The 15,634-nt window shown below is 46.9% G+C and overlaps 1 protein-coding gene across 1 annotated transcript in view; it reads left to right on the top strand.

Moving 5' to 3' along the window:
* LOC120050651 (E3 ubiquitin-protein ligase HECW1) overlaps positions 1 to 15,634 on the top strand; it is a 71,707-nt gene that overhangs the window by 36,418 nt on the left and 19,655 nt on the right. The window contains exons 7-13 of the mRNA XM_038997231.1: positions 69 to 211; positions 1,297 to 1,397; positions 1,793 to 3,286; positions 9,314 to 9,397; positions 12,322 to 12,475; positions 13,916 to 14,025; positions 14,280 to 14,401. Coding sequence (XP_038853159.1) covers positions 69 to 211; positions 1,297 to 1,397; positions 1,793 to 3,286; positions 9,314 to 9,397; positions 12,322 to 12,475; positions 13,916 to 14,025; positions 14,280 to 14,401 — 2,208 coding nt within the window. The remainder of the gene's footprint in view (positions 1 to 68; positions 212 to 1,296; positions 1,398 to 1,792; positions 3,287 to 9,313; positions 9,398 to 12,321; positions 12,476 to 13,915; positions 14,026 to 14,279; positions 14,402 to 15,634) is intronic.

Genomic DNA, 15,634 nt, shown 5'->3' with positions numbered 1-15,634 from the left:
CCTCTCCTCTCCTCTCCTCTCCTCTCCTCTCCTCTCCTCTCCTCTCCTCTCACTATTTCTGTCTGCAGCGCTTCAGCTTTGTGTCTCTGCCTACGGACGTGCTGGAGATCGAGGTGAAGGACAAGTTTGCTAAGAGCCGGCCCATCATCAAACGTTTCCTGGGCAAGCTGTCCATGCCGGTGCAGAGGCTACTGGAGAAACACGCCATCGGGTAGGTCACCTGACCTGACCACAGCCACTTCCACACACTCAGGCCTACTGGGCCATTAGCGATCAGACCCTGCTAGGGATCCATGTCCCCTGTGTGGACTGTGTGGACAGCCTTATGTCAGTTTGCATGTTGGTTGTATGGAATGTTATGTATATACTGTATAGTACCAGTCAAAAAGTTTGGACACACCTACTCATTCAAGATTTTTTTTCTATTTTCTGCATTGTAGAATAATAGTGAAGACATCAAAACTATGAAATAACACATATGGAATCATGTACTAACCAAAAAAAGTGTTAAACAAATCAAAATATATTTAATATTTCAGATTCCTCAAAGTAGCTACCCTTTACCTTGATGACAGCTTTGCACGCTCTTGGCATTCTCTCAACCAGATTCATGAGGAATGCTTTTCCAACAGTCTTGAAGGAGTTGCCACATATGCTGAACACTTGTTGGCTGCTTTTCCTTCACTCTGTGGTCCAACTCATCCCAAACCATCTCAATTGGGTTGAGGTCGGATGATTGTGGAGGCCAGGTCATCTGACGCAGCACTCTATCACTCTCCTTCTTGGTCAAATAGCCCTTACACAGCCTGGAGGTGTGTTTTGGGTCACTGTCCTGTTGAAAAAAAATGATAGTCCCACATCAAGTGTTATTTCACAGTTTTGAGGTCTTCACTATTAGAAAATAGTAAAAATAAAGTAAAACTCTTGAATAAGTAGGTGTGTCCAAAATTTTGATTGGTATTGTATGTCTGGTCCTTTTAAATGTCTCTTTCTACTTCGCTTGCGTCTTCTCTAACTTTGTCTCTCTCTCTCTCTCGCGTCTTCTCTAACTTTGTCTCTCTCTCTCTCTCTCTCTCTCTCTCTCTCTCTCGCTCGCTCTCTGCCTCGCTCTCTGCCTCGCTCTCTGCCTCGCTCTCTGCCTCGCTCTCTGCCTCTCTCTGCCTCGCTCTCTGCCTCTCTCTGCCTCGCTCTCTGCCTCGCTCTCTCTGCCTCGCTCTCTCTGTCTCGCTCTCTCTCTCTCTCTGCCTCGCTCTCTCTCCCTCTCTGCCTCGCTCTCTCTCCCTCTCTCTACTATAGGGACCGTGTGGTGAGCTATTCTCTTGGCCGCAGGCTGCCGACGGATCATGTTAGTGGACAGCTGCAGTTCAGATTTGAGATAATGTCCTCAATTCACCCAGGTCACAAGCACTTCCTTCTTTGATCCCTTACCTTCTTTTACATCAGTACCGAGATCACATTTATGTCCCTTTTTACTCAATGATCAAATTGAAATACCACGATAAGACCCAGTAATTTTTTATGTCCCACATGATTTAGTCAAGAACATTGATCACAGTGGAGATTCATGTGAACAATATTACTGTTGATTCATTCCATGTACTATTATTGTCCTGATTAAAAGTCCAACACATTTGTGTTAAAAATCCCTGTACTACGCCAATGCCACTATTCAAACAATTACACATAAAGGAAATTCACAGTGCAATTTCTCTTTGTCAGCAATTTATTTTATTGGGTGCCCAAGTCACCATTCTAAGACAGTCAGGTGACTTATTGTTCTCTCTCATTTTAGATGACGAGGACATCTCCCTCGTCATGGAGTGCCCTGTGGTCCCTGACCCTGACCAGTTGGAGGTAAACCAGGTGGACCCAGTTGCCCCAGCAGAGATCCCTGCCGACGACACATTGAGCATGGGGCCCGACACACCCGAACTTCCCCTGGATGGAGCCCCAGACTTGGAGGACCCGGAGCCCTCCACCACTCTCGCTTACGTCTCCCTCACAGAGGAGGCCCATCCTGGGGACGATGTCATGGAGGAGGAGGGTGTGGAGGAGCAGGTCACCCTGGTTGAGATGGAGGAGAGTACAGTTAGGGAGGTGCAGGTATCTTCTTCAGAGCCACAGACTGGGATAGAAGAGCAGGTTTCAGCTGAACAATTGGTGGAGGAGAGAGAGGAGGAGGAGGAGACTGGAGCCCAGGAGGCTCAAACCCTGTCTGAGGAGGGGGAGGCCCAGGTGCAGCCTAAACCTGAGGGTGTGGAGATGGAGTTGGACAGTGAGGAACCTACCACTGCTGTGGAGGAGCCGTTGGAAGGAGCTACGGGGCCTGTGCCGGCTGAGGAGGTAGTGGAGGAGGGACAGCAGGTGGTGGTGGAAGCCAAACCGAGGAGGGTTGACTGTTGCTGCCCAGCCCGCGCCTCCCCTCCGATGCGGAGCGCCCTGCGGCGCAAGAACAGGCCCTGCTCGCTGCCTGTCTCGGAGCTGGAGACGGTGATCGCCTCATCGTGTGGCGACCCCGAGACGCCACGCACCCACTACATCCGCATCCACCACCTCCTCCACAGCCTGCCTTCAGCACACCAACTGCAGGGCAGCGGGGAGGAGGAAGAGGAGGAGGAGGGAGGGTCTTCTACCGAGGAGCCGACCATCAAACCCACCTCCAAGGTCGGGGAGGAGGGGGAAGGGGAGGAGGAGGAGGAGGAGGGAGACGCGTCCCAATCCCTGGCGTCCCCCTCCCAGGTGCGTGAGTGCACAGCCCCCTGCTGTCGTAGTAGGACCCTCCCCCGCAGTCTGTCCATCGAGCGCCTGTCAGAACTCAACCAGCTCCTGGATGGAGGGGAGAGGGGAGGGAGGACGCTGCACCCACGACTGGAGAACGAAGAGGCGGAAGGGGGCGGAGGCGGCCGGGGAGTGAGGGGGAGCGAGTGCGAGTTGTGCGACAACTCCTGCTACAGCACGTCTTGTTACAGCACCAGTTGTTACAGCACCTCCTGCTACAGCAACTCTGGCTACGAGGGGCGCAACCGCCCCTGCAGCCACACACGGCTGTCGTCGGTGGACAGCACACGCCTCTCAGAGAGCACCGTCTTCTCCTCGCAGGACGAAGAGGAGGAAGAGGAGGAGAACAGCGCCTTTGAGTCAGTGCCTGACTCCATCCAGAGCCCCGGCACCAGGGAGCCTGGCGGCGATGGGACGACAGCAGAATGGAGGGAGGAGACAGAGGAGGGGACGAGAGGGGAGAGCGGGGAGTCGCCGGTGGCCGGGCCTAGCGATAGGACAGGAGGAGGTGAGATGCTCTTCATAGTCACTTGCTAACTGATACACCTGGTAAATGTGTGTTTACCCTGTTCAGAACCTGAGACCAGGTCAACCTTAGCAAACGTGATAAAAACATACCCAGAATAACAAATGAAAACGACACTCTTAACGTCTCCATTCAAAGGTGCCATTTCTATTTTTGCATGACTACTCTACACTCTTGCCTTGTGATCATTACACTGTACAACAACTGGACAGCATCGCAGCCCACCACAATAATTATAACTTATTATAACTTATTATAACTTATTTTAAGAAACAAGGCCTCCTCCTCACCATTAATAGTCTATTGATAGAGAGAGTACAGGAGAGGTCTGTTATCGAGTCCATAGCCTCCGCTGTGACAGGCCAGGCTGCCCATTAGTGTGTTGCACAGGGAGCCCTGTTGTTTCTTCCCCCACATTCAGGTGCGTGAGCACTGTCAGTGTTGCTGTAATTATCTTCCCCCCAACCCCCCACTGCTGTGAAATGAGTGAATGCCAACCGAACCATCACCCATGATTGTGATTATCATTGTTTTGCCCTTTAAAAGAGCAGTGCATCGTGGGTCGAGAAAGGAGGCAATGGGAAACACATACCCCCGCTGTTGTGCGTTTTACCCCCAATTTCACAACAGTCTTTGTGTCTGTTGTGATGACCCGTGTGTGTGTGTCTTCCCCACACACATACATCACACATCACACACACATCAGGCCTCCTGGACAGGGGTCAAAGGTGACGGTGGCCTCAGAGGAGAGGGGTCAGCATGGGGTGGTTAGGTCACACAAACAATGCGGTCAAACTCATGGTAGCGCTTTGGCATTGGGTTTAGGTTCCTGGCTGCCATATGGTACCAGGCTTTTGTTTTTGGTCATAAGCTGCTTTGCTGCTGCCATGTTGTTTTGTTATCTATGTTCTTTGTTGCTATGTTTGTTTATGATTTGGCTTTGACTGAAATGGTGGTTCAGCTACTAGTTGAGTTATTAGTTCAGCTACTGGTTAAGTTACTGGTTCAGCTACTGGTTGAGTTATTAGTTCAGCTACTGGTTAAGTTACTGGTTCAGTTACTGGTTGAGTTATTAGTTCAGCTACTGGTTAAGTTATTAGTTCAGCTACTGGTTAAGTTACTGGTTCAGCTACTGGTTAAGTTACTGGTTCAGCTACTGGTTAAGTTATTAGTTCAGCTACTGGTTAAGTTACTGGTTCAGCTACTGGTTAAGTTACTGGTTCAGCTACTGGTTGAGTTATTAGTTCAGCTACTGGTTAAGTTACTGGTTCAGCTACTGGTTGAGTTATTAGTTCAGCTACTGGTTAAGTTACTGGTTCAGTTACTGGTTGAGTTATTAGTTCAGCTACCGGTTAAGTTACTGGTTCAGTTATTGGTTCAGTTATTAGTTCAGCTACTGGTTAAGTTACTGGTTCAGTTACTGGTTCAGTTATTAGTTCAGCTACTGGTTAAGTTACTGGTTTAGTTACTGGGTCAGCTACTGATTCAGTTATTAGTTCAGTTATTTGTTCAGTTTCTGGTTCAGTTACTGGTTCAGTTAATGGTTCAGGTACTGGTTCAGGTACTAATTAAGTTACTGGTTCAGTTGCTGGTTAAGTTACCGGTTCAGTTACCGGTTCAGTTACCGGTTCAGTTACCGGTTCAGTTATTGGTTCAGTTATTGGTTCAGTTACTGGTTAAGTTACTGGTTAAGTTACTGGTCAGGTTGCTGATCAATTTACTGGTTCAGTTATTGGTTCAGTTACTGGTTCAGTTACTGGTTCAGTTATTAGTTCAGTTACTGGTTAAGTTACTGGTTCAGTTACCGGTCAAGTTACCGGTTCAGTTACTGGTTCAGTTACTGGTCCAGTTACTGGTCCAGTTACTGGTTCAGTTACCGGTTCAGTTACCGGTCAAGTTACTAGTTCAGTTACTAGTTCAGTTACTAGTTCAGTTACCGGTCAAGTTACCGGTCAAGTTACCGGTCAAGTTACCGGTCAAGTTACCGGTTCAGTTACTGGTCAAGTTACTGGTCAAGTTACTGGTTCAGTTACTGGTTCAGTTACTGGTCAAGTTACTAGTTCAGTTACTGGTTCAGTTACTAGTTCAGTTACTAGTTCAGTTACTGGTCAAGTTACTGGTCAAGTTACTGGTCAAGTTACTGGTCAAGTTACTGGTCAAGTTACTGGTTCAGTTACTGGTTCAGTTACTGGTCAAGTTACTGGTCAAGTTACTGGTCAAGTTACTGGTTCAGTTACTGGTTCAGTTACTGGTCAAGTTACTGGTCAAGTTACTGGTCAAGTTACTGGTTCAGTTACCGGTCAAGTTACCGGTTCAGTTACCGGTCAAGTTACCGGTCAAGTTACTGGTTCAGTTACTGGTTCAGTTACTGGTCAAGTTACTGGTTCAGTTACTGGTTCAGTTACTGGTCAAGTTACTGGTCAAGTTACTGGTCAAGTTACTGGTTCAGTTACTGGTTCAGTTACTGGTCAAGTTACTGGTCAAGTTACTGGTCAAGTTACTGGTTCAGTTACTGGTCAAGTTACTGGTCAAGTTACTGGTTCAGTTACTGGTTCAGTTACTGGTTCAGTTACTGGTCAAGTTACTGGTCAAGTTACTGGTTCAGTTACTGGATGAAAACACTGCTACACAAAGTGGATGCCCAACCGTTTGAGGCTGGGTTGTGTTGAAGTAAAGATAAGGAAGATAATCAGTGCAGGTTACAGATTGCGTTTGAATTTGAAACAGTTCTGTTCAAGCGAGTCCACAATTCAGCTTCATTTACATCGTTCACGATGACATTGCTGCTGCTGAGCAACATACCTTCAAAGGGTCGTTATGTCTGTTGGCTGTTTTTAGGGTATACACTGAAAATGCATGGTCTTCTTTCAACTTGAACTCCTGTGTTCTCCAAAGCTTTACTACAAGTGTTCCGTATTTTACATGTTGACTCTCATTAGACACGATACGCAATGTAGGTCACAATTCAGAGCTAATAAATGAAGGCCCCATTTAATGGCTCGATCAGCGCACGGCGAGACTCCTGCCTGTGTTTTATACCTTTCTCCTTTCATCTCATGAACACTTCAAAGTCATTCTTCCTTAATTAGAATTGCTAATGAAAAATGTTCAGAACCTCTGTCACCTAGGTAACTGACTATTGTTATCATTGTTAGAGAAAATGGGTAATGTTGGGAGGGGGGGCATGTGGCGGTTTTATATCTGTAATTTGTCTTGACACTTGTTTGACGTTTTCTCTGCTCTCCCTCTCTCTGAGGGCTGACAGTACAGTACCTCTTTATGGACGGAGATACTATACGGTGGGAGATAAATCCTACACAAACACAGACACACAGTACGCTCACCACACACACTGCTGAATACTGAGAGAAGGGGTGGGTGGGTGGAAGGCGTGCAGGTACCTGCAGCTACAACGTACTCAGTACAAACCCGGCCAAGCAGAACCAAGTCAGTCCCCACTGATCCACCACGCTCACAGTCACTACTGTACTAACCCGGCCAAGCAGAACCAAGTCAGTCCCCACTGATCCAGCACGCTCACAGTCACTACTGTACTAACCCGGCCAAGCAGAACCAAGTCAGTCCCCACTGATCCACCACGCTCACAGTCACTACTGTACTAACCCGGCCAAGCAGAACCAAGTCAGTCCCCACTGATCCAGCACGCTCACAGTCACTACTGTACTAACCCGGCCAAGCAGAACCAAGTCAGTCCCCACTGATCCACCACGCTCACAGTCACTACTGTACTAACCCGGCCAAGCAGAACCAAGTCAGTCCCCACTGATCCACCACGCTCACAGTCACTACTGTACTAACCCGGCCAAGCAGAACCAAGTCAGTCCCCACTGATCCACCACGCTCACAGTCACTCCTGTACTAACCCGGCCAAGCAGAACCAAGTCAATCCCCACTGATCCACCACGCTAACAGTCACTCCTGTACTAACCCGGCCAAGCAGAACCAAGTCAATCCCCACTGATCCACCACGCTAACAGTCACTCCTGTACTAACCCGGCCAAGCAGAACCAAGTCAGTCCCCACTGATCCACCACGCTCACAGTCACTCCTGTACTAACCCGGCCAAGCAGAACCAAGTCAGTCCCCACTGATCCACCACGCTAACAGTCACTACTGTACTAGCCCGGCCAAGCAGATCCAAGTCAGTCCCCACTGATCCACCACGCTAACAGTCACTCCTGTTAGTGTACAGCACTGGGAGCTTCCGTTGCCGTTTACCTGACATTCTAAATAGCAGCGCCCGCTCTGTGCAATAACACACACAGACACAGTACAATAGCTAGACACACACGGAACAGTATCAGGGCCTTATAGAATCCCAGTTGCGGAGAATGAGGACAGAATCACGGAATCCAAAACATTAAAACGGAATTGAAGAATATTCAAAAATGTAGTGAACTTAATATGAAATCAACTAGATTTCAACGTAAAATTTTTAATGCATTCATTTGCCCAAGTGAATCATAAGACAGGAACAAAATGCATCAGTTATTCGTATTTTTATGCAGTTTTCTGAAACGGCGCAGGAATGCCCCTGTCTGTGTGCATGTATACACCCTGTGTAGCCGTTAGCGGTATGATGCTAATGACAACCTTCTTCTCGTAAAGATGGAAAGGCTTTCCCAAAAACCTTCTCAATTTTATCTTTATTTAACTAGGCAAGTCAATTAAGAACAAATTCTTATTTTCAATAACGGCCTAGGAACAGTGGGTTAACTGCCTGTTCAGGAGCAGAACGACAGATTTGTACCTTGTCAGCTCGGGGATTTGAACTTGCAACCTTTCAGTTACTAGTCCAACGCTCTAACCACTAGGCTACCCTGCCGCCCCAGTAACTACAAAGTAACCTATGCCTACCTGGCAGAATGATAACATGATTATTTGCATCAATCCAGTGGCCATTTCTTTTGCAAACTCTGCAATCACATGAGCGCTACAGCAACACTGCTTAACCAAACAGCGGTCTCTTCCTGGTGCGCACTTGCATTAAAGAGTAACCCGTTAAAGGGTCTCCTGATGTGGTTTAAACATAGTTGTGGACTTAGAACTTAAAATGTTGTTGTTTTTCAATTAAAAACGTCTGATTTTTGAGGCCTCCCAAGTGGTGCAGTGGTCTAAGGCTCTAGCGACTCCTGTGGCGGGCCGGGCGCATGCAGGCTGACATGGTTGCCAGGTGTACAGTGTTTCCTCCGACACATTGGTGTGGCTGGCTTCCGGGTTAAGCGGGCATTGTTTCAAGAAGCACTGTGGCTTGGTTGGGTCGTGTTTCGGAGGACGCACGTGTCTCGACCTTCGCCTCTCCCGAGTCCGTACGGGAGTTGCAGCGATGAGACAAGTAACTACCAATTGGATACCACGAAATTGGGGAGAAAAAAGGGGTAAATAAAAAATAAAAAAAATACAACAATAAAAAAATTGTATGATTTTGAGAGTAAGAGCTAAAAAAAAAAGCTAAATATTTAACCTGGAAAAACCAAAGGGAGATAAATCAAAAAGGAATCAGGCCAGAAATAAAACAGATTTTATAGGGCCATACAGTAGCAGCCATGCACACTGCACTTTGTGAACTGAAAAAAGTCACGCCCACACCACCCCCACAATATGTCTCTATCTCAATCTCTCGCTCACTCTCTCTGGTCACTGTAAGATGGTGTTTACTTTGTGGTCCCTCTAGGCTGGGTAGAGTGCCCTAGAAATACCATGCGCCATCATTAAGTTTCAGTGGCACAGCATCCATTCTGCACAGGTATTTACTTTTCTACCTCCTGATTTATTTAGCTGGGGTCAACCCGGCGAAAGCAAGTCTCCAACCTGGCGAAAAATCTCTCAATAACACTGAAACTGCATTTTCTCCTCCAATTTCTCGTCCCCTGACATATATCCGATGTGAGCTGATATATGGGATACATGTCTACGTTCACCAACCATTTCTCCCCTCTGTTAGCTCACAGGTTCCCCTGTGTTTCTCCTCCCATGTCTATATAGGAGATAGTTACTTGCCATGCGGTCATCCTCCTGCTTTGCGACCTGACACCCACCATTACCCAACTGTTGATGAACCGTTGCCTCCAAGTAAGACTTCCAACATCATTCACCACCCTTGCTCTTACCCCGGAGTCGTGTGTCTGTGTGTGCACGCGCCCGTGTGCGTTGATATGTGTGTCGCATTCATCGATGTGCATGTAGCCATTTCTCTTAACATCTCTCCAATGGCGAGGGACACACCATTCTGGTGGTACCTATCCATCTCTCTGTCTATCAGTACATTGATCCATCCTTGACGTTTTCTGTACGACCTTTCACGCCATAGTGATTTGACCTTCTAGAACAGTCATTTCTGGTCCCCCTGGTCCCACTGGAGTCATGAGACCTGGCGTTTTATGTCCAAGGTGTTACTACACATGGGTTGCCAGATTGGGTTTCTAGGTGCTACTACAGTATATGCTACTATGTGGCATCCTGGGGTGCTGTACATCTAACCATCTCACACATCAGGCACCACAGCCCTCACCACCACCGTTTCTATAGTGACAGGCCCTAGAGAGGCAGAGCGGGAGAGGCAGTCTATATTTATATCAGCAGGGCGTCTGATGCTAGTGGAGGCTGTTGGGTTCGCTTCACGCTAAGGTCTGTTGGACTACAAGTTCCATGAACCCTAGAGAAGAGATGAATGTGACTGCAGCTGGAAAATGTAGTTTATCGCTAACATAGACATCGTTCCTTGTGAACTCTTCTGTAAGTTAAATTGCAGCAAAATGAAAAATATTCACAATAGAAAAAAATACAATGAAATATTTCACTCGTCCCTTTTACATTGCTTTTCATTTTTTTATTTGTTTACTCAAGTTTCTCTTCCCCTGTGAGCAGAGAATTCATCCTGTTTTTCGGTTGGTCTTTCTCTGTGTTGATATTGGGATTTGGTGCAATGTCACACCAGCAGAAGCCCTGCTGAGCTTTGGTTTTTACTATGAAATGGCTAAAAATAGTCTCCAAAAACCAAATCAGTGGAGAGTTACCGGGGAGAGATCTGACAGCCACAAATATAGTGTTGCTGCACCAAGAGGGACTCTATTCCAGCTCATTAGAATAAGCAGAGCAGGGATGGAGAGGAGCTGCAGCGAGGAGGTATATTTCTGTCAGGAGATGTTGTTAATATGCTCACAACTCACAGACTGACTCATACTGTGTTAGTATTTAGGACACGTGAATGCGCACACACACATTCTTCAAAACAGTACCAAACTACAGACTATCTCTGACAGTAACTGCCTCTCAATCGTGCATCTCCCAAAGCACTCATATCTAACGTAAGCACCTTACAGCCTCAAGTAGACATATCCACATCCCCAAATAGGCTTGAATATTCAGCTCTACTCTGCAGTGCAGTGATAATACCCACATCTCTCCACGCTGACTCAAAGTAACTCCCTCCACAGTAATAATATCCTGTATGCATGTTTCTCTGTTTCTCTCTCTGTCTGCTTGCCACAGCACTGACTACACTACCCATGAATCTGCCAGTCTGAATACAGTAGTATACAACTGATGCAACATTGTCTCGTGAGCGATAAGTTCCATTTCAATACCTTTGCCTTGATTTTGGGGTGAGGATATTTTCTGCTGCTTCTACTAGCAGGCTGTACTGCTGTGCGTTTAGTGGGTTATAATCCACTTCCTGGGTGGGTGGGTGTCAGATGAGATGATCTCTCTCTCTCTCCCTCACTCCGTGCCATGTGTTGTGAAAACCAGCAGGTTTCTAATCTCAGAGTGAATCCCATCACCATGATTCCCCACCCACTGCCGTTCCCCGCCCACTGATGTGCCCCGCCCACGGTTGTGCCCCGCCCACGGTTGTGCCCCGCCCACGGTTGTGCCCCACCCACTGCCATGCCCTGCTACAGAGAGACAGATGATGATTAAACAGAGGGAGGAGAAGGGAAAGAGATTTGGCCAGGGTGAGGCCCAGCTTCTGAACACCCTGAGGGTTTCAAGAAGAGAGAGGAAAGACAATGACAGAAAGGGGAAAGATGTACAGCAGGCTAAATGGATGTGTTGAGACGGAGGCTTAAGTGGTTTTGGGAGATTACTTTACATGCTGGTCCTTGGCTACAACTGTAGACCTCATTAATGGCATCATAGCTAGCCATCAGCCCTGTCTCACAAACAACAGATGCCATTTAGAAGCACTTCCAAGTTTTAAACACAGGATCTCAATCATATTTTTAAGAAGTCAGGAAGGATCCCTTGTATTTTCACTTCATGGTTGCCAGTATGTGTCATCAGGCACGCTGGTGAAGTGGCACTTTGGCTCTCGGTCACCTTCACTATTAATGTGTAAATCTGTGGGCAAGGGTCCTCTGTTGCTGTGGATGTACAGTATGATGTGTAATTCCTATAGGGACCGCCAAAGCTGACAAGACTGCATTCCAAATGGAACCCTATTCCTTATATAGTGCACTACTTTTTACCTGGACCCATAGGATTCTCATTAAAAGTAGTGCACTATATAGGGAATAGGGTGCAATTTGGGACGTAGTTTATGACTTTAAGCTCATGTGTTTACCATTTACTGAGGGCCATTCATGCAGGGATGTACTGTACATGCACCTTTAGGCGTCCAACTCCTGTCTGATGTTAGCAACCTTTCTGACTGTCGTGGGGTGTGAAGCATATAGCTAGTTGCTTAATACAATATCGACATCCGTGAGATTACTTTGATCCCAAAGCCAGCTGACCACAGCAGACAATAACCCCTTGTCAGCTTCAATCATCTCCCAAAGCAAACCTCACATTCCATCCTTACTCATCTTTCCTGTCTCCAGCTTTCCCTTTTGCTACTACTAGAGCTCTTAATCAAACCCATTTCAACTTCTTTTCCCTTCAATTCCTCTCCTTTCTTTTTCTGTCATTCTTAATTGGGTGTCATATTACGATCACATCTCCCTCTCTGTGTCCCCCTCCCTCTCTCTCTCTGTACTTCCTGTGTGTGTGTGCAGACTGGGAGGCGCGCATCGACAGCCACGGACGTGTCTTCTACGTGGACCATGTGAACCGCACCACCACCTGGCGGAGGCCCACGCACGCCGCCTCCAAGTGTAACGGCATCCAGCGCTCCAGCTCCACCCAGCAGATGGAGCAGCTCAACAGGAGGTGAGGTTGGGAGAAAGAGGGGATGAGGTTAGAGGAGGAGGGAATGGGGTTGAGAGAGGGTTGTAGAGGAGGATGGGGAGGGGTCTATTGTGATGCCTCACTTTCTGGGTTGTGTGGGTGGTTTGTGGTCTTGTTTGGGGTTGAGAGAATAGAATGGAATAGAACTTTAATGTTTTTCCCTTTGGCATCACCATACACATGCACATTCATCATCATGCACATTGAAAAGCATCAGTCCAGCATACACAAGCACATAGAGGACATCGATACATTCACTCACAACTGGCCGCTGCCCCAACTGCAATTTTAAAATAGGTAAATAAATAAGTGCCAAGACATTTCATGTTGTATTTAGTAATCCCACAGCACAGGGAACAGATTAGTGTTTGTACACGTTCTTCCTGGCCATGGGCATCCTGAAGCACCGGAGAAGGGGGGATGAGGGGATGGAGAGAGGAGACAGGGGAGGGTAATAAAGAAAGGGGGGTAGAAAAGGGGGGATGAGAGGACGAGAGCAGAGACGGGGATCTACTTCAGTGCATAAGATGGTCAGAATGGGTCATGCATGATTGAATATCTCTTAGGCTGCCTTGCCTTAGTCATACGATGTGATGACCAGTTGGTTTCTCAGTGATGTGCTCTGTAACTACTTTTCATGCGATATCCCCTCTGTGGTAAGCCGTCAGTTTACTCTTATGTTTGTGTAGTACTTCCATCTAGTGGACATGTCTGGGCATGCATCCTAAATTCCCATCTAAATTCCCATTTGACAATCGCTCTTTTTCATTCTCTGTTTTTCTATAACTCACACACACAATCACCCCCCCCCCCCCCCCCCCCCCAGACACACACACACACGCATACACACACACACACACACACACACACACACACACACACACACACACACACACACACACACACACACACACACACATTTAAATCTGTAAAGATGCAATGAAGCCATCGTTTGGCTCCCGGTCGCTGAGGGCCCCCTTGTCTTTAATGCTCCAGAGTGATTTGCCCACATTAGATTCAGAACACACACCTTCAGAAATAAACTAATTTCTCCTTCCACCCACTGACCTAATTTTATGCCACAAGGGACACCCACTGACCAATAAATGAATAATAAGAGATGAGAAATGGCCCAGTTCTATTGCAAACGGACCTGGCAGTTCCACTGCTATGGATTACAGCTTTAAGAAAGGTGGATGCTGTCTTTGACGTGGGTTGCATCTTGAAAGTATAACGTTTAGTTTATCAATGACAAAATGGTGCAAAGCTGCAGTACTGTATAGATTAATTTCTACTTTTACTGCTCGAGTGTGTACAGTAGCAGATCAAGTCAACAAAGTTGACCGTAAAAGTGCCTCGATGCAATAAGGTGCCTCGTTGGTGTACTGACGTACAGTGATGTCACTCCCTGTTCCTTTCCAGGTACCAGAACATCCAGAGGACCATGGCGACGGAGGATGAGTGTGGTGGACGGAGGTTGGAGAGAAGTGTCAGCACGGAAACGGAAACAGACTCTCCACCACAGGCCATTGGTGTGTCTCACTCCTCTACCTAAACCATAATGGAATATGCCATCTAGTTGACGCTTACAATAGTGTATGCATACATTTTCGTATGAGTGGCCCCATTCAAATCAGACCCATGACCCATTGCAAGCTCCATGCTCGACCGACATGGCGTTAATATGGTTTTAACATGATCAAGGTATGTGGTACTACAGTATTACATGCATATTGTACTTATATTATTCAATATTTAGACACGCATTGCCTACTTTTGTGTGCAGAGCCCAGGAGAGAGGGCCCCTCGTCCCCTGTCAGCAACCAGAAGATCACCCTGCTCCTCCAGTGCCCTGCCGTTAAGTTCGTCACCCACCCCGAGTTCTTCACGGTCCTACACGCCAACTACGTAAGTGCTGTTCAAATAGGAATAGTCCTTTGATAGTTTAGGTCTTTGGATGTAATGTTTGACTGTCAGTTGAACCTTTATTTACTGTCTGTTTTGACTTTGATAACCTACCAGTGATTAATTCCCTTCTGAATAAATCAAACTTTGCTACAGTTTACACCTGGTAAACTGGCGCTTGATTCCTACAGTATGTTGGTCTCTGTTGGAATACACAGTTCACCTCTGTCTCACCTCGATCCTACCACTGTACCTGATGACACAGCACATGTTAACACTGACCTTGTTGCCCTATCACAAGAACCTATTCTGAGTTAGTTCATATAAGTAAATCAGTCAATTGAAATACATTCATTAGGCCCTAATCTATGGATTTTACTACTGGGAATACAGATATGCATCTGTTGGTCACCGATACCTTTAAAAAAAAAAGGGAAGGGACGTGGATTAGAAAACCAGTCAGTATCTGGTGTGACCACCATTTGCCAAATGCAGTGCGACACATCTCTTTTGCATAGAGTTGATGACTGTGGCTGTGCAAAGTTTCTGGATATTGGCAGGAACTGGAACACACTGTTGTGCACGTTGATCCAGAGCATCCCAAACATGCTCAATGGTTGACATGTCTTGTGAGTGTGCAGGCCATAGAAGAACTAGTACATTTTCAGCTTCTTGGAATTGTGTACAGATCCTTGCAACATGGGGCTCTGCATTATCATACTGAAACATGGGGTGATGGCTGCGGGTGAATGGCACGATAATGGGCCTCAGGATCTCGTCACGGTATCTCTGTGCATTCAAATTGGCATTGATAAAATGCAATTGTGTTCATTGTCCGTAGCTTATGCCAGCCCATACCATAACCCCACCATGGGGCACTCTGTTCACAACATTGACATCAGCAAACCACTCACCCACACAACGTCATACACGTGGTCGGTGGTTGTGAGTCCAGTTGGACGTACTGCCAAATTCTCTAAAACAATGTTAGAGGCGGCTTATGGTAGAGAAATTAACATGAAATTCTCTGGCAACAGCTCTGGTGGACATTCCAGCATTCAGCATGCCAATTGCACACTCACTCAAAAATTGAGACATCTGTGGCATTGTGTTGTGTGGCAAAACTGCACATTTTAGAGTGTCCTTTTATTGTCCCCAGCACAAGGTGCAGCTGTGTAATGATCATGATCTTTAATCAGCATCTTGATATGCCACACCTGTCAGGGTTGTAAACAA

The sequence above is a fragment of the Salvelinus namaycush genome, chromosome 7, assembly GCF_016432855.1.
Source record: "Salvelinus namaycush isolate Seneca chromosome 7, SaNama_1.0, whole genome shotgun sequence".
Taxonomy (NCBI): domain Eukaryota; kingdom Metazoa; phylum Chordata; class Actinopteri; order Salmoniformes; family Salmonidae; genus Salvelinus; species Salvelinus namaycush.
The sequence above is the reverse complement of the archived record's forward strand: the minus strand, read 5'-3'. Positions and strand labels throughout refer to the sequence as shown.